Raw genomic sequence first — 23,557 nt, 5'->3', positions numbered from 1 at the left:
ATAAACAGATTTTATTTACATGTTAAGATAAAAGGCTGTTTATTAGTAAAAGATTTTTTTTTTTAATGACAGTTACAACCTTCAGTGTGTGATCTGTAAAATATAATCTGATGAATTTTGGCCAAAGCCATGGAAGAGAAGAATTTGGAGTGGGAAGTCAACCCAAAAGAAACAAAACAAAATAATTTTTAAAAATTGCACGGCTTTCAGTGAGTCCAGGAAACCCAGACCTGGTCTTGGAACAACTTATGGATCTGGGTGGTCTAAAACTGAACCAATGTTCAAGAATCTTAAGTAATTATGATTTTTTATGAGTGTGTTTAACATTGATATTATTTCCAAGTTGTGGGTGGCGGGTGAACCCATGGTATGCAATCAGCTGTCGTGCCTAACCCTGATCAATGCACATAAAAAAATTACATTATTTTGCAGTTTAGATTTTTCTTTTTTATTCATTTTCAAATAAATGTGGTGAAAGTGAAGTGTGTATGGGAGCAATTTTCATCTGGAGAACTTAAGAAATAACGATGCCAAAGGGGCTGAACTGTGCTGATGGCTGTTCCCAGCCATGAGTACCAGGAGCTCCTTGTCCTAAATGCATCCCAGCACCCTTTTGGACTTTGCTACCAAATTGTTATCAGAGTTCTGCAGAGCCTGGTAATGGTAATACCTCAGCATTATAACAAACAGGTAGCGCTCTGCATTTTCATCCACCGAGTATATTTCATTGCTTACACTGTAGTAGCAGATCAAAACCATCTGCTGCCTTGCCAAGTGCTCCAGCACAGGAGGGGATCTCAGCTCATTTTCCCCAGGCTGGGCTGCTCCCAGGCAGCAGGAGCAGGGCTGCAGTGCAGCTGCTGCTCAGGGGCCAGAGCTTGGCTGGGGAGCAGCGGGTTCCATGGGGACCAAGAGAGAAAAAACAGCAAAAATGGAGATAAACTCGGCTTGCTTCTCTCCCTGCCCTCCTCCCCCGCCCCTTCTGCAGCTCCGTCCCCCATCACGGTCATAAGGAAGGACAGGACGTCCAGGAACAGCGTGTCCCTCTCCTGGCAGGAGCCTGAGCATCCCAACGGGATCATCCTGGACTACGAGGTCAAATACTATGAAAAGGTGGGGAGATCAAAGGGGAGGGGTTTTCCTCAGCAATGCTGTGATGAAATCGTTGCATCTTGCCTTGTGTTAAGGTTTCAGAAAGGCTCAGGTTCCTTCAGCCTCACTCAGTGTTGGAACTGCTCCATTGTTGGTAAGGAGAACATCAGGAAATGCAAAGTGAAACCATTGTGTTGTCTACCAAGCTCATCCCCACCACACAAAGTCATACAATCAATATGTCATTACTTTATTTTCTCACTTTCTTGATTAAAATTTTCTTATGATGCTGTTCTATCCTGCTGTCAGTGTCCATGCCCTGTGGCACGAGCATCTTTTACATGAAAAATATTTGGAAAACGTTGGCTGGCCTATTGGGCTTGTTTGCACTGTGAAAGTTCTTTCTATTAATAACTGAATTCTTCATAAGTTGTAAGCAAATTACTACAAATGAAAGAAAAATTACCTTCTGCTTTTTGTTGACATTTTCTTTTATTTACGACTGTTTACTTAGACATCCTATAGAGATCTATATTTAGAAAAGTCTTTGTAACAGAATGTTTTTAGAAGGTCTTACTGGTAGAATTGAAAAGACCATAAATTGCCATGGAGATTCTGAAGTGTGGTATTAGCCATTTTTTGGTAGAGCTACTGATAGTTCTGTTTGATATATTGCTCCTGGATTTTCAAAGTTAACAAACTTTGAAAAAAAAGGCCAGAATTCTGGTTTAATTGAGCATTTGCTAACAGTCTTCATATCTAATAATTATTTTATTTCATACATACCAGAGAAGATATAGTGATAATATCCTCTAAGAAATGCTGTTAAAAATACTCCATGAGTATTCCGTTAATTTTTAGAATTTTTTTTTCCATGGAGCTTTGCAGTGGGACAATGTGATGTTGATAGTTCATACCTGATTTCATATGAGGAAAAAGAATCAGAAGACTGAATGCTGGTAAGATTTCTCCCAAATTTATGTAATCTGACTTGGGAAGAGTTTTTTTTTTTTGGTGAGCACTTGAACCTTCAAAGACCTTGGTAAAAATCTAAACATACCTCATGCTAGTGATAGTGGGAGAAAAAGAGATCATCCAAAACATTTCAACTCAGTCTCACTTGATGGAGCAGTATCTGTGGACTTCCACATTGTTTTTTTTTTTTTTTTTTTTAATTTCAACTGAGGCAGGATCAATTTCAGTCATCCCCAGGAAAGCAGGGCTCCATCACATGTGTCAGGGACTTGGGAAGACAAATGCCATCACTGCGAGTATCCCCCTTTTCCTCCTTCTTCCCCAGCCTTGCATGGTGCCATGTGGGATGGGATGGGATGGGATGGGATGGGATGGGATGGGATGGGATGGGATGGGATGGGATGGGATGGGATGGGAGTTTTGTGCTCAGCTGGAATTAGCTGTCCTGGCTGTGTCACCTCCCAAATCCTGTTCACCCCCAGCCTCCTCTTTGGAAAGGTGTAAGAGGCCTTGACACTGTAACCACTGCTCAGCAATAACAAAAATATCTTTATAATATCAAACCTGTCCATTTTCAGTGCAATTCCCAAATCCACAGCTAGATACTGTGAAGAAAACTAATTCTACCCCAGCTAAAAACAGCACAGGTGATCTCTTGGGTTTTACTTGCCCTGAAGGGGGAGATTTTTCCCCTGCTGTGCACATTCAGTTAATTTTAATTAAATCACCAATAAGTTTTACTTGTGTGGCTATGGAATGTTTTGGTCATCTTTCTACACTGAAATTGGGGTTTTCTGTTCAAGAAAATTGCCATCCAGCTCTGTTTTCTGCACAGACAGAGCACACAGCTCCTATTCCCACCGGGTGTATCCACTCTCAGGGAGCAATTGGTTGTCATAAGACAGCTTTATAAGACAACCCACCAGTCTTAGGAGGCTGATCTTGCACATGTGTTTCTCCCCTTTGAAGTCTGTGATCAAGAGTTCATATGCACCAGACAGTTTTCTTAAACCAGGGAGCCAAGTGCTTGACAATGGGAGCCAGACCATTTAGAGCAAAAGGCTTTTAAAAAGCCAACCTTCTGGCACCAGCGTTTTTAATGTGTTCTGCAGGCCCTTGGGGAGTCAGAAGCCTATTCCTAAGGGTTTATGAGGGAAAAAAAATCTAAAAGGCAAATTTATTGTCAGGAGACTCGAGTCTACATATTTTTAGTTTTGCAAATTGTAATAGGTTCAAAACTAATTTTCTGATAGACATACCTGGGGCCAGAGCAGCTCATGCAGAGTTGTTACTCTTCATTCCTGCACTTTTGGAAGATGCTGCTGTTCAGTCTAAGCACCCTTTCTTCCCTCCTCTTTTAAATGGAGAGGTTTCTTTTCAAACTGGTCCAGTCCATTTGATTTTCTGCTTCAGAAATCATCTTGGTTGTGCTTATCAGAAAATCCTCTGCTGTTAAGTGGAAATAAACCCTTCAGAGTTAGTAAATCTGGGTGTTTCTCCTGACAAGCTGTACCTGATTGCTGGTAGGTGATTTGTGTTGAGCCTTCCTTTTTCATCCTGCTTGTTTTCAGTTGATATGCCTTTTGTCATCTCTTAGAATTTAAAAACCAGGGCATTAATAGAGCAATGCAGGTCAGCCCAATTCTGTCATACATCTTGTTCCTGACATTATTTTGCTAAGCTGGTCTTAAGCAAGGTATTTAGTACATTACAAGAGATTTGGAATTAAAAGTGTAATGTCATGTATTTAGATTATAATATCTTGTAGTTTTTTCTCATGGATTATTGTCACAAAATATGTGAAATATATTCAGTTTCTCGAGGGTAGTTAATTAACCTGCTCATTTGGGTTTTTTCACCAGTAATTGCCTTTGTGTAGCCAAAAGAGCAGAACTTTATATGTGTCTAAAGAAATTAGTAGCTACAGCTTTAGAAAACTATTTTAACTGCTTGGAATTAATCAGAATGGCCTGGGTTGGAAGGGACCTTTAAGATCATCCAGTCATAACCCCCTGCAATCCCTGCAGGGATAATTTCCACAATTTCCACTATCCCAAAGCCCCATCCAACCAGGCTTTGAACACTTCATAGCATGAAGAACTGAGTGGTAGTTTTTCAGAAGCAGTGTTTGGAATAGAATTGTATTTTTTGCAAAAAAAAATTTAGAGCTTTATTATGAAGCCCCAGTGAATATTTATTCAAAAACTTTTAAAAGGAACAAAACCTTCTTTCAGAGGGAGACCATATGGAATTTTTAGGCATTTATTTTATGGTAAGGCATAACATTTTATGTTAAGTTAATGGTACTAAATGACACCTCAGTTTAGTTCATCCATATAATGCTGTGCTGAATTTTAAGTGTCTCAGCCATCAAAGTGCATAAGCAACAAAGCCATTTTTTTTCTTTGCACAAGCCCTATTCTTTGTTTCCTCCTTGTTCTTGCTCATATAATCATGTTCTCTTGAAGGAGTATCTTGTCATGTGAAGGTACAGGAAAAAGCCATCTCTTAAATACCACTCATAAACTATTAATTGTTTCAGCTAAATATGTGGCTTGCAATTAAGTCACGTACACTTTATTAAGATGGAGTCTTCTGCAAACAATGAATGAAATTCAGCTGCAGGCTCATGTTGCTAAAATAGATTTGCTTTTGCCATCATAGGAATTGTGTGATCAGTGGTGACAGCCAACACAGAGCTCTGCCCTTTGAGGCTGGAAAAGTGCATTATATTCAAATGCACTTTGTTGCTTTTAAACTGTTATTATTCTGGCTGTTAATGCAGGTAGGCCACGAATACTCCACAAGACTTGTAGGAAATGTCATATCCATGAAGAGTTCACTTTGGCAATAAGGGAAGCAGTGTCAGGACTGTGCCCTCCTCCCAGAAATGTGTAGTCAGGTTTTGGCCTCTCAAGTGCACGTGAAGCTGATGGAAAAAAATATTTGTCCTTCTATGATAAGCACTTTCTGTGCTTATCTGGAAAAGGGCAAAACATTCACCCTTACTTGTACCACCACTATCAATTTTAAATGTCTCCAAAATACGGTTTTTGTAAAACAAAGCATAAAATTTTAAAATGTCACTTGCAAATGAGATACTGGCAGTAGTAGGATTTGCTTCCCAGCAAAGATTGTGTCTGGTAAACTATGCAGAAATATTCAGGAAGAAATTGCTGTGTGCATCCAAGTTCAAATTTATCCTCGGAGTGTTTGGTTAAAGTTCTGCTTGGCAAAGACTGACTCTCCTTTTTGTGTATTCCTTCTGCTTATGGCAGCTATATTGCTGTATCTCTGAAGTTTTGCTTTATCCTCAAGAAAGATAAACTTGGGCTTTTATGTGGTGTTGCACTGATTTGATTACTAGTAACATAAAAAATGACTTACAAAATATGTGTGTAAAAAGCTTCCCATAAACTGAGATACCATGACATCCTCCATACCATTGTTTTAAGGGTTTATTTTCCAAGTTCCAATGTGGATTATTAACAGACAGGGCCATGACTGTATTTTCCCTTGCACGTATGTATCTGCACCAGAAGGAAATGTTTGCATTTCATAAAAGCAGCCTGAAGCAAGATCAAAATGAATGTCCAGTCATAGCATACACAAAAGATGTTGTGTTTTAAAGACAAGATTATTATGTCTTTGAAATTAAAATAGTTGCCTACATCCAGCTGAATGACAAGATAAGGAAAGCTTGCAAATTATAATACTAGGCCTTTGTTAGTTCAAAAATAAATAATTTTACACAAGCCTGTTAGCTCTTTAGAGTGTCTTCCTGTAAATTTGCTCCCCTGAATTTAGAACAGAGAACTTTTTAGAGAAGTATTAGGAAACTCTGAGGAGGTCCAACGCTGATTTCCTTTTTACTTTTACTGTGCAAAGAAAATGAGCCATGGTCAACATTTTTATAGTCATTCTTTGAAGACTGGCTCCAGCTCACCCTATCTGAGGTTTGGATTCTGGATGGTAACTTTTAGGCACAGGCTTAGCTACTTTTTCTGGTTTTTTGTTTGGTTTCTTTTTCTTTCTTTTTTTTTTCCTTTCACTATGATTTCTCACGAGCGTAATGTTGAATATTACGTGGAGATTCTGGCAATTCCCCTAACTGTGGTGTAAATATTTCTGTTTCTCTATATCAAAGACTGCCAAGAACAGGGCACTTAGGCTTTCTTTAGCACCAAAGTGAGCAGTTTCTGATGTTCACCTACTAACCTAGAATATCCCGACTCTATTCCTGCAGACAGGAACAAACACACTAAAACAGCTCCAGTCACTTGAACTTTACACGTGGAGGTGAAATGGCCCCGGCAATGAGCGTGCTGGGTATTTTCCAACCCCTGTGCTCGTGCTCTGGCACTCCAGTGTTGTCAGAGTTGAAATGTCAGCCCCTCACCAGCTAATGCAAAGCCATAAAACGTGATGAGAATTAGGTGAGGTGCCCGCGCGCGTTCTGCTTTCAGCCCGGCGCGATTCAATGGCTGCAGTGTTCGCGCAGCCTTCAAAGCAAGAGGGCATCACTTGAAATCCCCACCACCTCCAGAATTAAAAAAAGAGTTCATGGTGGGGAACCTAAACAATTGAGATTCTCACAGTTTCCCACATGTGTGGCTGCTGGCCAAGAGGGTTTTTTTGTTTTTTTTTTTTTCCCTGAGACAGTTCCAGCTGCCATATTTAGGAAGCCAAAAATGCTCTTTTGGTACGAGATGGCTTTAGTAAAATAAGCAGTACCTCAGGCTCCAAATGCATGCTTAAATGATGAGATTATGTGCTTACAATGGGACTGAGACATACTTTTATCAGGATTAGTTTTTTACAGAGTGTGAAGTGTATCCAAACTTACCAAATTACAAACCAATCCTCCTCTTGTTTTATATAAAAAACATGATGTCAGACATAGGTGACTCTTAAGCAGAGAGGGGTTGTGAACAGAGTCCAGGATTGAGTTCAGTGTGGTTTTGTCCAAATGAGGATGGACACAACTATCTCATAGTTTTTATAGCACAATAGAAAACCAGCTAAATCTGCCTTTTTGCTGAGCTGAGGAGCCCAAGTGGGGTTTCCCTTCTGACTATTATAAAGGTAACCACTGTCTTGTAAAATGTGAGGCAGTAAAAACTGCATCCTGCAACAGCTCTGCAGGGCCCTAAAATGTCTAAACTGGCCTGTTACAACTTCCAGTTCAGTGCAGTAGGCAAACCTGATTTATGTTTTTTTAAATAATCTTTTAATAATTTTCTTGTTGTATTAGGGACCACAGACAAAATGATGCAAACCCATTTAATAAAATGTCATAAACTCAGCATGTCTAGTATTCGATTTACAGCACAATACCACAGCAAATCTGATGATTTAAGATATCTTGTTAAAAGATGATTGAAAATGAATGTTTGTACAAGCATTTGTTAGGCTGTAAATACTCAAAAATATGCTAGTCCCCTCCAGGATGTTTGTAGTAATTCAGTATCAGCCACCTCTTTTTTTTTTTTTTTTTTTTTTTTTTTTTAGGGTGTGGTTTTAATCTGATAATGTGGTTTTTTTTCAAAAGCAGGAACAAGAGACAAGCTATACTATTCTGAGAGCCCGAGGCACCAACGTGACCATCAGTGGCCTCAAGCCTGACACCACCTACGTGTTCCAGATCCGAGCCCGGACTGCAGCTGGATACGGGACCAGCAGCCGCAAGTTCGAGTTTGAGACCAGCCCAGACTGTATGTATTTGTTCCAATGGCTTGTGCTGACATCCTGCCCAGCTCCTCACTGCTCTCAATGGCTGCTTTCACTCCTTTTCTAGCTGAGGAAATGTGTCTCATAGCTGTTTATGATGTGTCTCTCTTGGTAGCATTGCTGTATAACTTCATGTTTTGTCATTAAGCTTGAAACAGGCTATAAAGTGTCCCAGAACTATCACAGGTGGGGTTTTCTTCCATTCCCTACCTTACTTCTACCTCAGGCCAGAATTGATGCCTTGCTAGACCATGGCTCTTGCTGGGGGACGAAGTGTGATAGAAAAAACAAACAGTAATGTCAAGCCAAACCTTCCACCCTGATTCTCTGTATATTTGAGATACATATTATGTGTTTCATCCCCACTTCTTCCTTCTCCACCCCAGCTGTTATTCTGAAAGGCAAACAAACTTCATGTTAAAAAAAAAAGAGTCACAAATTGCTGTTACAGTGAAACTAGAACTCAAGATAGGACAATTACAGCAAGAAGGAATAAATCAGTTGCAAAGATAAAAAAATCAACAGTTTAGAGGTTAATGAGTTTCCTCTGCAAAATGGTGTTACCAAAAGAAGGGGAAAATGGCAAAGTAGAAACGTGGAAGGAGACAGTAATGAGTGATGCACATCTCAAAATTAAGCAGACAAATTGCACAGGTGATCAACAAATGGCATAAGTTTGTTGCTGTGTTACCGAGTTGCCATGACCAGGTGCAGTTGTGGGTGTGTAATAGGCAGAGATGGGGATGTAACCCCCATCTGTAACCCAGCTCTGTAACCTGTGTGGGCCAGGACTGGCTGCTCCCAGCTCAGTTTGGGCAGCTGACTTGAGGACTTTAATTCTGCTGTGCTCAGGAGGTCTCTGCTGGAGACTGATCCTCACACCAGAGGTCTAAAGTCATCCAGTCTAAAGGTTCATGCTTAGGGACCACAGGGAGATACCCAAAATAAGGCAGAAAATAGCCCTTGTTTTCCCTGTAGATATCTGTGCCTTAATGCCCTGGCTTTCCACAGCCTTCATGTGGATATTGTCAGGCTTAACTGGGAAACTTAGCTCCTAAAAGCACTTCCCATCATGCAGAAGGGGAAGTGGAGGTGATGGTTGTGGGATTTCCTGCCAAGGAAAATGTACTGAGCGTGACATAAAGTATGTGTGGCACACATATGACATGTATGTTTGTATTTGTGTACATGTTTATATATTGGCATCAGTTTGCCAGCAGTTGCTACAATTAGCAAGAGAAAAAATTGAGAGTGGCACAAACAACTTTGATTGGCAAAGATGGCTGGAGTCTTATATTTTCTTCCCTTGTAATTTTTTGTTTGATGAAAAATTATGTCCTGGATTAAATATCTGCCAGGAGACCAAATGCTGTATAATGATGTCTGTCCCCTATCTGCATGTAAATTCTGATGCCATCAACGAGATGTGTGTGTGAGAGAGGTTATTTATATGTTTATTCTATATTTATACATTTTTGTGTTGGCTTTGCAGCGTTCTCCATCTCCAGTGAGAACAGCCAGGTGGTGATGATTGCCATTTCAGCAGCAGTGGCCATCATTCTCCTCACAGTGGTGGTGTATGTCTTGATTGGGAGGTGAGTCTGGGCTGTGATTTGCACATTTTCTCCTGTTGCCAGGTCCCAGAGGGGCTCTGATGACCATGGCACGTTGGGTGTCATGGTGTGGCTTTTTTGAGCCCTTTGTCTGCTGCCCAGGAGCTCCAGACACTGCCTCACAGTCAGTAATGAGCCCGCTAGCATCAGCAGCCCAAATCATGCAGCAGTTGTTAAAAAATGCTATAAACACATTCTCAGGCAATTGTAAAATTAAACTGTAGGGGTCAAAAATCAACAAATCCTCTCATTAGCCAATTTCCTCAAATTCCCTGAGAACATCACATGCCTCTATAGGGCACAGAGAATGTAAATATCATTAAACTTTCAAACAGGCTTTTAATTGTGCAGGGAAAACATTCTATTCTGTTTCCACCTGCAGTTAACACATAAAATTCTCTGTATTAATTTTTTTTTTCTCTGTTGCTTGTAGATTCTGTGGATACAAGAAGTCTAAACATGGCACTGATGAGAAAAGGCTGCATTTTGGGAATGGCCATTGTAAGTTACTGAAGCCTTTTAATGCAGATCTGTTGAATTCATCCCCTAGGTAACTGATATTTTTCAATTAAAAAAAAAATAAGAGCCATATCTCACTTAAACCAAGGTGATATTAGGAAGAGAATTATCCCTCTCTTGTGGGTAAGGAGATTTTCCCCAAACAATTATTCTTTGTTTCTCCTTCTTTCATCTGTGTTCAGGTTAGTAATGAGCAAAACATTTCTGTCTATGTTGAAACAATGCATGTGGTTGGAATTGTGATATTGATTATGCTGTGCATCACTGAAATCCAGAGTGCAGCTGCAACTTCCTCATTATATAAAGTCTGAGAAATCTGTTTTTCTCTCCCAAAGCAAAATATAAATCAATTAAACCCATCTTGATGAACACTCAAGCTGCTGTGAAAATTGTTTGCTTGACAAAATTCACCTACAAATAATAGTCATCATCTGATCCTGGATGCTCTTTGAAGTGTGCATAACTTTGTTACACTTTTCCACAGCAGAGCTGTGGATCCTGAAGATTGGCTCACAGGCAAAGCTCCATCCATACACCCCTTAAAACAGGGAAAAAAATAGTTTTGGAGCAGGAGAAGCTGAGGGGAAAAGAAGGTGATAGCTTAAATTCCTGATCAGGAATGGGAGGATTACTCGATTGTTTTTTTTTTTTAATCACTGTGCTTTGGATTTTTATATAGTTACAGGCAAAGATAATGCCCCTCATAGACACCAAGACCAGAAAATCCTTTTTCTTAACCTACATAATTCTTGATGTCTAATGAGGCTTTATTTAATAAGAAGCAGTAGTTCATCTTTGAAACTGTTTTAGCTGCAGATGAGTGTCCTGCTATACTGTGTTAACCATGGAACAATGGTTTTCAACAATATACAATATATCTCTGTTGCTGAGCATGTTGGAACATTAATATACATGGATTTTTTTTGCACACAACATTGGCACTCTACTATTTATAGCAAGAAAAGAGTTGCTGGTACCATAATCAGGTGGCCCTCCTCAAATATAAGTGAATTAACATTTTAATGAGGGATTTACCTGCAGTAGCTGGAAATTAGAACTGCTCCCCAATCCTCGTGACAATGGAATAACTGTTCTCTGACTGTTCAAATTATTATTCTTTTAAGTTTCCTGCCCCTCCTTATCTCCAGAGAGCCAAGAGCATGAATATCCATGATTTCTGTCTCCTTCCCCTGCACTGTCAGGGGATACAAGAGCTGCAGCCCAACAACTGCTAACCAACTATTCTCAAAAAAAAAATCTCTACGGTTACATGTGGCCCATAGAATTAATGCTTCATCATCCAAATTTAATGAGGTTATAAAATAAAAGCAGCCAGTAAAATAAGTGTCACAGACAAATAACAGGTCAGAATTTGCTCTCCTTACTCCCACACAATGGAAAGTTGCAATCACTATTCTTAAGCATGTCAGTGCTGTTAAATTCCTGTGGATTAAATTGCTTTTAATTTGGCTTTAGATATTTATGTACTGTTTTCTGAGTAGTGCCATGCTGATTCACTATGCAGTAAGACCAGAGCCAATCATGGCCCTGGTATGTCTGTTAGAAGTTCTTGAAAATTCTGCATCATAGATTTTGCAGATATTTATCTGTTAGAATTTGTAAGTATGTATGTGTGGCTGTTGAAACTTTTAATCTACCAAGTTACAGTCTTTCCCAAAGAACAGGAAAATTGCTCCTATGAACTAAGAAAGGACAAAGTAACTTCCATGGCTGTCGTAAACTTTCAGCATCTTAAATACAGCAGCTGGTTTATTTCAGTCAGTTTACTCTGAATTACTTTTAAAAAGGCTCCAGCCATGAACTATTCCCTGCAGCCTTATTACAAATCCTATAATATTACTTCAAAGGAACAAAAATGTTTCACCTCCTCAGATCCTCTCCCTTTGCCTTCTCTGGCTGGGCCTTTTATTTTTTTGCTACCTTTAGGGCAATTTGTGCTGTTAAAATGAAAATGTAAATTATGATGTTTGCACAGAATGAGCTGTAAAGTAGTGCAGCTTAACACATGTGCACGTGTTTATTATCTGTATTTCATGACAGAACCCAGTTACTACACAGGCTGCCCTTAATTATTGGTGTGAAGGGATTATTCTCCTTGCAGCCACCATCACCTGATCTTGGGAACCTCTGGGGTCAGCATTAAAAATCCCAAGCCAAAAACCCCACAGTGCAGAAGCTTTTAATTGTTATTTTTATTGGGGATGTGAGGGGGCCTGTAATGTACATTCAGCATGGAGGGGAAGGAGCATTTACAAGATTTTTAACCAACAGCAATATACAGCCAATTACTTTTTGTTTTACTTGCAGGTAATGCTGTAATCATCAGGCTCTTGAAGGAAACACAGTCAGCTTTTAATGTCGTGCACACGCAGCCCTTGTGTTGAGAGCATGGCTCTTACTTTGCATTGTTTTCAAGGCAATTAACTTGGGAGCTCAATTTATCTTTTTTTTTGTCAATTCTGAGGCCAATAAATCCCCATAAAATTGATTTTTTTAAATTTTTTTTTTACATATGCTTTACATCGTTTGATAGAACAATTTTGTGCTCTCATTGTCCAAAGGTATTTTTTTCCCATCTATGCAACAGCAGCAAAAAAAGGTTTAACTATTTTAGCAGTGAAAAAATTGCTGCAGTATAATAATGCTAAGCTGGAAGGGATATTCCTGAGTGGGTTAAAGCAGTGTTTGTTGAAGGAGTTAATATCTTTTACAAGACCAGCTGGTACAGTTAGGGAAAGCTGGAATACATGTCTGGGAATGCAGGGTTTGTGTCAGGAGCAGAAAGCTTCAAGCTGGGTATTTCACTTTTTGTTAATAAAATATATTCCTGTTGTAAAATGGGTACAACAGAGGCAGGCACAGAAGGTACTGGCTGCAAACACAAGCAAGGCTTTGAGCTGGGGAAGGGGAATGAGCCTGTGCTTTGCTTGCAGCTTTTTTTGTTGGAAGCAGAGGTTGGGAATGATCTCTTCCAGCAATCCCTAGCCAGGAAACTCTAGAGGGGGCCAAAATAATAACATGGATGGATGGGGAATAAAGCTCTAGAACCAGCTTTTATTCAGAACAATCATCTGCCATCCTTGTATGTTCTGGCAGAGGTATTGAAGCAGGGATGTATTTTTTTCATGTATAAGTTTCTTATTATGCATCTTGTTCATGGACTTAAAAAAAAAAAAAAAAAGCTGGAGTTAATCTGATTTCTTAATATATTCCTAAGAACTTTTCAGGTTGACTGTAGCAACACATTTTGTTCCTTGCTCCTTTGTTGTTACTTTGGAAGGGTCAATATAAGGCAGCATCTAAATGTAGAAGTCTGGGAGAGGTGAGTGGTATTTTAATATTGGAAAAACAGTTAAATACTGCAAGTGCAGATATTTGAAACGGGCTGTCACACTTCTCTGCAGTACATTAGTGTCTCTGTGCTAAGATTCTGAAGACCCACAAAAACCAACGTGATTTGAGGAATACCTTTGCCTTCTATTCATTTGGTTTCTGGTTGTCTCATGAGCTTTCTTTAGGAAGGTTACTCAAGTCTAAGTAACATTTTCTCTCTGAATTTGTTTTTACACAGTAAAGCTCCCAGGTCTGAGAACGTACGTAGATCCACACACGTATGAGGATCCCAACCAAGCTGTGCATGAATTTGCCAAGGAACTGGATGCTTCCAATATATCCATTGATAAAGTAGTTGGAGCAGGTAATGACCACCAGATATATTGAACTGAAGGTAGCTTTTTGCTGTGTGTATCTGTATACTGTTTTATATCTTTAGGTTCATTGTTGTGACTGGAAAGAAAATGTTCTAGAAAGACTTCAAATTAGCAGGTCACATTTACAGCTGATTTCAGTGCAAAGTTAAGGGCACACGCTTTTTTTTTTTTTTCTTTCAAAGAAGGGAGACAGCAAGACAGCTTTTCAAAGGACACTAAGCCCATACTTAAGTGCACCACTGTTGGAAAGGAAAAGATCATTCAGCCTCACTTCTCACTTCTCTTTAAAATCTGTCAGCACAGCACAGAAAATGTTATCAACTGTGAAGATGTTTTCTCTTTTTTTCTTTTTCCCCATAAAAGGACTCTTGACTATTATGCCTTGGGTGAAACCACAAACTCATTTCATAGCAGTCACCACGCATCCATCAGGCTGCAGTGACCTTTGGTCCTTGGATTGATTTTGGTCACTGCTTTGGATTTGAATTATTGATTTAGGAGGGAAGGGTTGTCTGTCCAATAACTGATTGTCTGAGCCATAAAGATGCCACAGATTGTTGGATTTACAGGAAACAAGCTGGTGAAATGATCAGATTTCATAACAGAGGAGCCAGATTAAAGAAATTCTCATTACACTGAGTGTTGCAATGGAGCATGTAGCTCCTGATAGAATATGTGCTTCCTCCTTGAAGTGAAGTGGCAGATTGTCTCATTGAGGTAGAAGATCATGGATTGTTACCTTTCCTCCTATATTAAAGCATTTATGAGGAGTACTATTGATTTTTAATCCATTGAAAAATACTTGTTCCTTTATTATTGAGTTTTTTGGCTTCTCACTAAGCATACGGTTTGAATTAAAACCGTGAGATGTGAGATACAGACTCCGAGTGCACAGCAAAAGTTTTTCAGCTGGAAAAAGTGTAGAACCCAAGGAACTGTACTCAGTGCATCTCCTGAATCACCCAGCAAAAAAAAAGGAACAGTTTTCATCCTCTCCTACTGAAGCTACTCAACTGTTCTCAGTTTGAAGTTATTTTATGGAAAGGTGTAATCTGTGTTCCTTGCTGGTTTTAATTTTGCCCCACAAGAGTGCACTGTTCTCCATCAGCTTCAGTTAAGACAGCAAAGCTCTGCTTACTGCACATAACAGGGAATTTGTGTAGGGATGGAGAAGAAGGAATACTCTAAATTTAAGTCCAGGAGCAGTGTGTTTCCTTGTAAGACTTTCAGGAACCTCACAAATGCAATCTCTCTAAATTTGGGTTGTATGCAGTATATGAACCTAGAAAATAAGTTCCTAAGGATCATGCCATGGGTTACACCTTGGTTGTTCTGACCTGTTTCTAGTCAAGACACACAGTAGAATAAGGAGTAAACCAAAATTTGTCAAATAGGGCCTCCGAAATCAGAGAAAATATTTTGAGAGGCTCCAAAAAAGGCCTATGTCCTAACGGAGGCAGGTGTTTTAAAAGTCTCTCTGCTGCACTGCAGTGAGAACCACAGGTTATTCTGGGTTGGAATGGACCCCCAAGATTTGTGGAGTCCAGCTCATAAGTGAATCCCACAGGGATTGAACCTGGACCTTGGCATTATCAGCACACTGCTCAAACCCACAAAATTAAGTGGCAGAGGGTTCCTGCAAGCTTTTTACATTAAAACATGCACTCAAGTTCTAATAACACCTTTTTTTTGGGGGCACCATAACTCAATTCACATAGTACATAAAGCATTATAGTCAACATTGCCTCTTAGCAGTTGCTTGAGATGCCAACAGGAAGAGCCACGAAGGGAAGAACAGATGAAAATCAGGCCACAGAGTGCTGGGACCTTCCAAAATGAGTTTGTGGCATCACTTTACACTGCTATCACCCTGAGCACGTGGGAGCTTTTACACTGAGTGCCTCTGAGGCAACTTCTTCAGGAACACTTCTCCCCAAAACCAGAAAGGCATTTCCTGCCTCTTGCTGAGTCAATGACTTGTTTGAGTGAATGGCTTGGTCTCTTCCTGCCCTTGTCCTTTGCAAGGCAAGTGTGAATGAAATTATAAAAAAGACAGGGATTTGAGAAGAAGGGACTCATTTTACTGCCCTGAAGTGTGACGTAAGTAAGGAGACCTTCAAGTCAGGCAAGCAGTCTCGACATTCTGAAGTGCTCCAAGCAGTTTTTCACAGCTCTAGCCAGAAGTCTCTGAGAAGAGAGGGCTTTCAGAGCTTACATAGCTTTGAAAACACACACAAATGCAATAAGGAAATATTCTTATCCAAAAGAACCTCAAGAAAAACACAAGGGATTTTAGTGGGAGGCTAAGCATAAGAAAATTAAGGTCAGAAGCCACTTTTTCAGATTTTTCTTTACAGTAATTTTTTCTTTTAAAATAACTCACTTATTTTTTATGGATTCAGTTCAGCAAACCACTTCAGAAGTTTAAATCCAAATGGGCAGTAGGAGAATACTACAGAAAGTACTTTCTTGATTTGGGGTAGATTTAACTATGTCCTTTGCTGAACAAGAAAGCAAGCATTTGGTTTTCTTCCAAAGTTGAAATATACTTGTAGCACAACATCTTGTTGATCAAATTAGTCACAAAATCCAGGGGCCAGCTGTCTATGAACTTACTGTGAAGGTTTGCAGTGTCCCAGTGAAGGGCTAGAACGTTGCTGATGTTCCCAAGGTTTATGGAACCCTGAGCTTTGGTGCCTCTCCAAATCTGAGGGAGTTCTCTGCACAGATTTAAAATGCAGCAAAGGGAAGGGAATAGCTGGTTTCACAGAATCTTCATTTACTGTTCCCCTGAGTCTAAATGCACAGCAAATGCCATCCCCTGATGTACTAAATAACCTATTTAAAAAGAAATTAGGGTATCCTGAAGAGAGATCTTTGTGCCACGAACAGCCCTCCTAAATAATCCTTATCAGCTTTCCACATGTGAATAGGCACACCAGTCTGCAGGGCAGGTTATACAATCTTTATCATTACAAACAAACACCTCAGGAAGGCTTTCTATGTAAAGCCATCATCCTCATATCTTACAGTCAGTGCCAGGTTTTCCACTCAAACACAAGCCCTTGTTCCTCCTAAACGGTGTCTGGTGAGACCCAGTCCATTTCTTACTGGGATTATATGGTAATAATTAGTAGGAAAAATAGTAATAACTGCATAGGTCACTATGGGTGTCGACCAGATAAATGTATTTAGCATCCATGCTGCCCTGGATATAAAAAATCATAGGTTAATGTAGTTGGGCTGCTTAGGGAGCTCTTTCCAATGAAATCATTTTCCAAGAAAGTAAACCTGCTTTATATCCACAGACAACAGCAAACTTCATTGCTAGAAAGAGCACACCTTTTATTCTCTTGCAGCATCTGCTGGCCTTTGAGGTGCTTTTGGAATCTGATTAATCACTCAAGTTCTGGATTGTTCAGCCATGGCTAAATGGGACTGTGTTGATGGACATTACCCGTAACCTTTTCCTTCCCAGAAGTTAAACAAATATCAGATACACGATTCCAGCTTTAAAATGAAGGATTGATTGCTGGGCTGCTGGCTGAAATCATAGCTGAAGTCTCCATTGACAGTAACTGTAAAATAGTTGTAAGAGCTTAGCTCGTTATAGCTTTTTGGACCATTAAAACATCAAGAAAATGGAGTTGGAAGATGGGTGCTACAAGATTTATTTCAAGCCTTTTTTCCCCTTCCCTCTGTTTTCAAGATGTGCTTTGGTCTTCCTATTTTCTGGTGCTCTGACACTATTGAGCTGGGGTTGGTGTTTGAACTCTTGGTGAAGTATTATGGTCATTTGGGCTTGCAGAAGTTGAATGCTTTTAATTAAGTCTGAAAAGAACTCAACTCCCATTAGTTACTAGTAGTAGCTTTTAAAATTTGTTTTCTGAGCTGCTGCCTGTCTTGGCAGCCTGAAATACAAACAGTGTTAGAATCAAAGGATGTAATGTCAGTGCTTTTTAGCAACATGTATGTACATAAAGATATATCCTCCTTTTAGTGGTTATTACCTTGATAGTACACTTCTATGCCTAGAGGATTAAGCAGCTGGTGGTAAGATATGGTGACATTAATTTCTATGTTGTTGACTCACATCTAGCCTGGGTTAGCAGCAGAGAAAGGTCATTGCCCTACCACACATTTATTCAGGCCTTTTTTTGATTAACTTGGCTGTCCAAAAAAAAAAAAAAAAATCAGAAAAAAAAAGCTGAAAAGGGGCTTTGAAATCATAACATTTTGAAACTTTCTTATGCGATTTCTGTAAAAATTTGTTAACTTTAAAAAAATTTGAAGTGAGGTGTCTTTTTCCAACAGTTTCTACATGTTTAATACTTCCTCTTTTTGGATGCTCAGATGGTTTTCCATGTGCTCTGTTCTTGCATATTGCAAAAGGATAAAGCAGTATACACCATATTCCAGGAGCTTTTTGGAGTGCTGATTCTTCTTTGTTGAATCCCTACGAAATACCTGCATTTCAGCTTTTGTCACTTTTCCACTCCTTTCCTTAGGAGAGTTTGGAGAAGTGTGCAGTGGACGCCTGAAGCTGCCTTCTAAAAAGGAAATTTCAGTGGCCATCAAAACCCTGAAAGTTGGCTACACAGAAAAGCAGAGGAGAGACTTCCTGGGAGAAGCCAGCATCATGGGCCAGTTTGACCACCCCAACATCATCAGACTGGAGGGAGTTGTCACTAAAAGTAAGAAATGCCAGGGACATCTGTGCATGGAAAGTGTCATGGAGGTGCCTTCCAGCCTAAATAATTCTCTGATCTGCTGATCAACCAAAGGAGAGCAAAAGTGAATTATAAATGAAGTCATCCAGGTTTATGCTCTCCAAAAAGCTCAATAATAAATTGGCAAGTTTAATAAACTTCAGAGTTACAAATTGCTCCAAAAGGGCCAAGAGGCACTGGGTGATGACCTGGTAAGGAGTCATGGAGTCTGATGTGCTGAGGCTTCCTAACTGCACTGAATTGCACTGTGTTCTGCTTTCAGCTAAATCATTACATTTGTCATTAGCACCAATTAATGAACAGCAACCTGGTACAACAACCGGGTCTAGTGAATTATTTAATAAGGCCAAACTTTTTTCCTAGATGGTTTTCATGCAGGGGAAATACTCCATGGGATATTCAGTGTGTACCAGCACAAGGCATTTTAAAGCTCCAGAATTCCGGAATTCAAACATCTTGGTAAAAATCTCAAAGAAGAAGTCTTGAGAATTTAATCTGTCAGTAGTACCATTAATTTTATCTATGTCCCTCTGCATATATTTACTTAAATGCCTTTTCTAAATCTCCCTTGGGTGCTTTTGTTATGGGTTTGGTTGGGTTGTTTTTTTCCTTCTTTTTCTTCTTTTTGTTAAAGCATTTTCTTGGTCTTTGTTTATGATAACAAATCACCTTCTCTTTTTGAGGCAAAAAACTTAACTGAAACCTCCATGTACATTTGGTACCTTCCTGGAAAAGGAATTTATTTCAACAACCTTCTTCAGCCACACTTTCTGTATTTCCACTGCAGAATGAAGTGATACATTTAGTGATCAAATTTATCTACCTACATTAGTTATTAAGGGAGAGATCAATAAGATTTTCTATGAGGCAATCTTGGGAAAAAAAAAAAAGAAAAAAGCAGAGCTCCAACGTTTTTCGGGGAATTGGTAGGATATTTCCTTGTTCATCCTAGAGGACCCCGCTGCTCTTCTGCTCTTTGCAGTTCTTGGCCATTTCAATGATGAGCCTGGAATTTGCTGAGGATGTTTCTAGTTTAACTGGATAGAAACATACCAAATACTTTGGGTTTAAGTAGAGGTGGTTTTATTAGTTTTAAGAAAATTTTGGGTGATTTAAAGTTTCACAGGGATGGGTATGGAAAAATTTCATAGTATGCTGCTGAAAAATATAAGAAATTAGAACCACACCAGAATATGTCTAAAAGTCACTAGTGAAAGGTATGTAAAACAATATATGTTATGAAGAGCCATAATTATAATAATAACAATGCCTTCTCTGTGTGTGCTTCATGAAAGTCTATTTTGCTGATTTCAATAACAAAGAATTATTGTTTATCTTAGGTCTCACAGTCCTATTAGGAAAGGTCTGCCTGCATAAATTGAGGTTTATCTCCTGCTTTGTCACAAAAAATCACTTGAAATCCAGCATCACTCTGCACACAGCTGGGCTAAAATCTATTTTGTTACATTTTGTATTCCCGGAGCACTGAGACAATAATTTAAATGCTGTACATGTAGGAATTTGTGTGTTGCTCTTGAATGTGCATTTCTAATTCTCTCTGTATTCTGCCCAAGTGACTCCTAGTGAGTTTGCTACTCCTGTGTATTCACAGCACTGCTGTCTGCTTTGGGGGGGCTGGGGGAGGAGATCAGGGGTGCCAGCTGCCCATCACATCAATTTGTGAGAGAGAAAACTCTGGATATTCCCAGCTGAAGCCAATAAAGCCTCAGGGGTACAGCACCCTCTCCAGATAGCTCCAAAATTGGAGTTTTTAATGCTCTGGAGCTATTTGTCTCCATTTTACTGGGCAAAATATATGGCACAAAGGAAATATAGTCATAAATATAATTATTTGTTTTATTAAACATTCTGTGGGGCGATAGAAGGACAAGAAGGTTGTGAGTTTGGAGGTTTTTTTTGTTTGGATTTTTTTTTTTTAGCATATCAATCACCACATCAGGCTTCCAGCCTGGTCTCCAGTGCAGAATTGTTCCTCTGCTCCTCAAGGATTTCTGTCATGCATTTCCCAGCTGCTGCCCTGCACTCTTGGGCACACTGTAGGCAGCAGTCTCAAGAACCAGCACACATGTTCTGCTTAGTTTACTAATAATTTACAGCAATTTGTAGCCTGCTATTATAATAAACCTGGGCAACACTGTTGACACAACTTGTTATCATTTATAAACGGCCATGCTTTGATAAATGGATGCAGAGGGTTCTTTTAAATCTTTAGAGCATGTGCTTCTTGTTATGGGCACATTTCCAACTGAATGAGAGTGAAACCCTGCACTTAAGGCTTTTGGTGTGCGGGTGAGCAAGGCAGGAAGATGCTCCTGTAATAATTTGGGAGACATATTTCTTACTCTAATTTAAGTTCTTCTGATAAGTCCTGTAAAATTGCCTGAGTTTGTACAGAAACCAGGCACCTGTCTCCTGGCTTCAAAGTGCAGGGCAAAGTAAATTGATTTATCATACAAAGTTTTGGATAGCCCTGTACTTGAAAGGTCCAGCTGCATATTCTGTGTGTTACCAGAAATCCCTTTGAATTCATGTTACTCACATAGTGCAAGTACTTTTTCTTTAACTGTGTGTTTCTGGCTAGCAAGAATAAGTATAAATAGATCTTTTGTTTGAGCTTTTACATCGTTAGATCTCATATCTGTATCATTTCTTACATCATTCAAGATCAATATTTTGCATACAGTATTTCCTACTGGTGAATGGATGATAGTCAATTACTCGTTAGTGTGACTCCCACAGTATAACACAGCATTTGTACCACAGAAAGAAGATATTTGAACCCATTAATTCATGGTGTTCTTCTCATCTTAAACTCATTCTTTGAAATTACTGTTTCTCTTCTAAGATTTCTATTTGGTAGAAGCTGTATTTTTTGAAAAGCAAACAAACAAAAAGTTGTTGTTACGATTTACCTGGCTTTTTAAATAGCTTTCTTGTTCTTAGTTCAACTGGGTACCTTTTTCAAGCCTCATGCTGTTCAATTTTAGAAGCTAAAATTTCACCATGCCCACTATACAATATGCAGGCCTTTGTCCTACTTTTATGGTCAGATGCCTTCCTCTAGTTTATGTGCAATAATAATTCATCTCCTTAAATAACTTCATGTTCTTACCCAGCTTTCTCTCTACCACAAAGAGAAAATAAGCAAAGCTTTAGTAAATATTATGAAATAATAAAATCCATATGATGGTAAAATATTAGCAGGGCAATGACCTTGGTCTGAAAACTTCCCCATCATCACATTAATTTTTTCATTAGGTTCTCTCCAGCATGTCAGAGCTGCATATAAAATCTTGGTTGTGTCACAAAATGCCCTAGGGTGGAAGGAATGGTTTCAAAAACCAATCTGAATATGTGTGGGTGAGTTTTGGGAAATATTAAAGCCTTTTCAAGGGCTGTTTCCTTAGAATTTTGCCATTGCCCAGTGGGTGCAGGATGTTTAGATCCCAGCTGTGTCCAAGTTTGTGCTGTCAGGGATCCCACCTCAGAGGGAAGGAGTGCCTGGAAGGAGGGAATGCCCATCTTACAGCTCTGCTTCTCTTTCCAGTGCCCTGTGTTCTATTGTGCACTTTGCTTTCCACTTTTATCTGCACCCACCCTCAGTTTGCCCACACAGCTTTTGCTTCCTTTCTAAATGTAAAAATTATCCTTGGGGTTAGGAAGATTTGGACACATTCCTGAAATGCTTAGGTTTGCTGATTGTATTCCAGTGTGTTCCTTGGAAAAGCCTGACCCCTGTGCTCTATTTTCAGGTAAACCAGTTATGATTGTTACTGAATATATGGAAAATGGTTCCTTGGACAGCTTCCTACGAGTAAGTGCAACAGGAAACTAAATGGGGCAGAAGTGGCTCTTGTTCTGGACTTGTTCTGGTTTTACTGCCACCCTGCACTGTTTCATCATCAGCTTTTGATATTCCTTTATTTTTATTTTGTGAGCATCATGATGTGCTCAGAAAGCCATGTAGAGATCTGCTGGTCCATTGGCAGTAAGCATTATTCCAAAAGTAAGACAATTTTGGTTGCTTTAGTATGTTACATCTATTAAAAATGAACAAAACAAAATAACATTCTGGCACATAAAAATGAGGATTGTTCTTCTGGAAGCTGAATGATGACTGCAATGCAGTTATGCTTATTGGTTGGCAGCCTCTACGTCTAAGCAAGAGATTTTTAAAATGAATGGATTTGTGGAAATTTTATCAGTAATGAGACGTTGAGAGAATAGCTCCATACCTGAGGATGTTAGAAATGTTTGGCTAGCAAAGTTTACTGGCCTGTTTTCTTTTTCCAACCTTAGACATCCTAATGCTGTGGCTGATTTATCTTTGTTTTCTGTCAAAGTTGGTCGTGAGCCTAAAAAAATTCGAACCCTCCCTGTGTCACCAAGATTTACTTGTGGCAAAACAAGGAGTGTAGGAGAAATGAAATCCCATCTGAGGGGAAACACTGGTTTAATTTTAATTTGTTAGGGCAAACTCAGCTTTGGCTGGGAGACTGCTTTGGTTCTGCCACGGTTGAGTGACATTATCCCCCAAATTCATAACATTGAACTAGACATTTAACCCCAAAAGGGGACAGATTGTCAACCTGAGTTTCACTATGTACTATATATGTTATGGTGTCCACTGGACCATGTAAAATGCATATAAATAATGTGTCAGAATAGCTGAATGAAATATCTCTGTACTGAACTATATATATTTTGTTTAGGCTTGAAATCCTTGAAGAGAGCCCTGAGGAAAGGAGAATAATTTCTGACTGCACAGAACAGTTGTTCAGCTTGTTCTTTCATTTTAGTGTGATTTTTTTTTTTTTTTTTTACTACTCTTGTGTGGAAACATAGATAAGAACCTTGTGACTCATTAATATCACAGGCCACTCAGGCCACATAACCCTTTTTATGAATGCCTTTTGGAACTACTTAGTTTGCTTTCCCCATTGCCATTGAAAGGCTCTCTGAGCATCTGATTCTGTTCATGGTTAGAAACCTTCTGGTTTTTAGCTAAATCTTTTCCAGAGTCTATATAAAATTCTCTTGTGCTGGCTCTGATAAAAAAGGGACAGACAGCTGCTAAGAATCTTTTTAAATAAGTGATTTCTCCATGAAGGGGAATTCTGAGAGACTCTTTAAAGATCCACTGTGT

At 39.3% G+C, this 23,557-nt stretch overlaps 1 protein-coding gene across 2 annotated transcripts in view; it reads left to right on the top strand.

Annotated features, from left to right (window-relative positions):
• EPHA3 (EPH receptor A3) overlaps positions 1 to 23,557 on the top strand; it is a 174,277-nt gene that overhangs the window by 124,801 nt on the left and 25,919 nt on the right. The window contains exons 6-12 of one of the 2 annotated variants that reach the window (XM_088158520.1): positions 989 to 1,113; positions 7,622 to 7,781; positions 9,290 to 9,392; positions 9,844 to 9,911; positions 13,522 to 13,647; positions 18,169 to 18,354; positions 22,164 to 22,225. In XM_088158520.1, the coding sequence (XP_088014646.1) occupies positions 989 to 1,113; positions 7,622 to 7,781; positions 9,290 to 9,392; positions 9,844 to 9,911; positions 13,522 to 13,647; positions 18,169 to 18,354; positions 22,164 to 22,225 (830 nt within the window). Of the gene's footprint in view, positions 1 to 988; positions 1,114 to 7,618; positions 7,782 to 9,289; positions 9,393 to 9,843; positions 9,912 to 13,521; positions 13,648 to 18,168; positions 18,355 to 22,163; positions 22,226 to 23,557 lie in introns of both variants that reach the window. The other variant, XM_014888460.2, reaches the window with a different exon arrangement.

The sequence above is a fragment of the Sturnus vulgaris genome, chromosome 2 (genome assembly GCF_052056855.1).
Source record: "Sturnus vulgaris isolate bStuVul1 chromosome 2, bStuVul1.hap1, whole genome shotgun sequence".
NCBI lineage: Eukaryota > Metazoa > Chordata > Aves > Passeriformes > Sturnidae > Sturnus > Sturnus vulgaris.
Note: the sequence above shows the minus strand (reverse complement) of the source record. Positions and strands in the feature narration are given on the sequence as shown.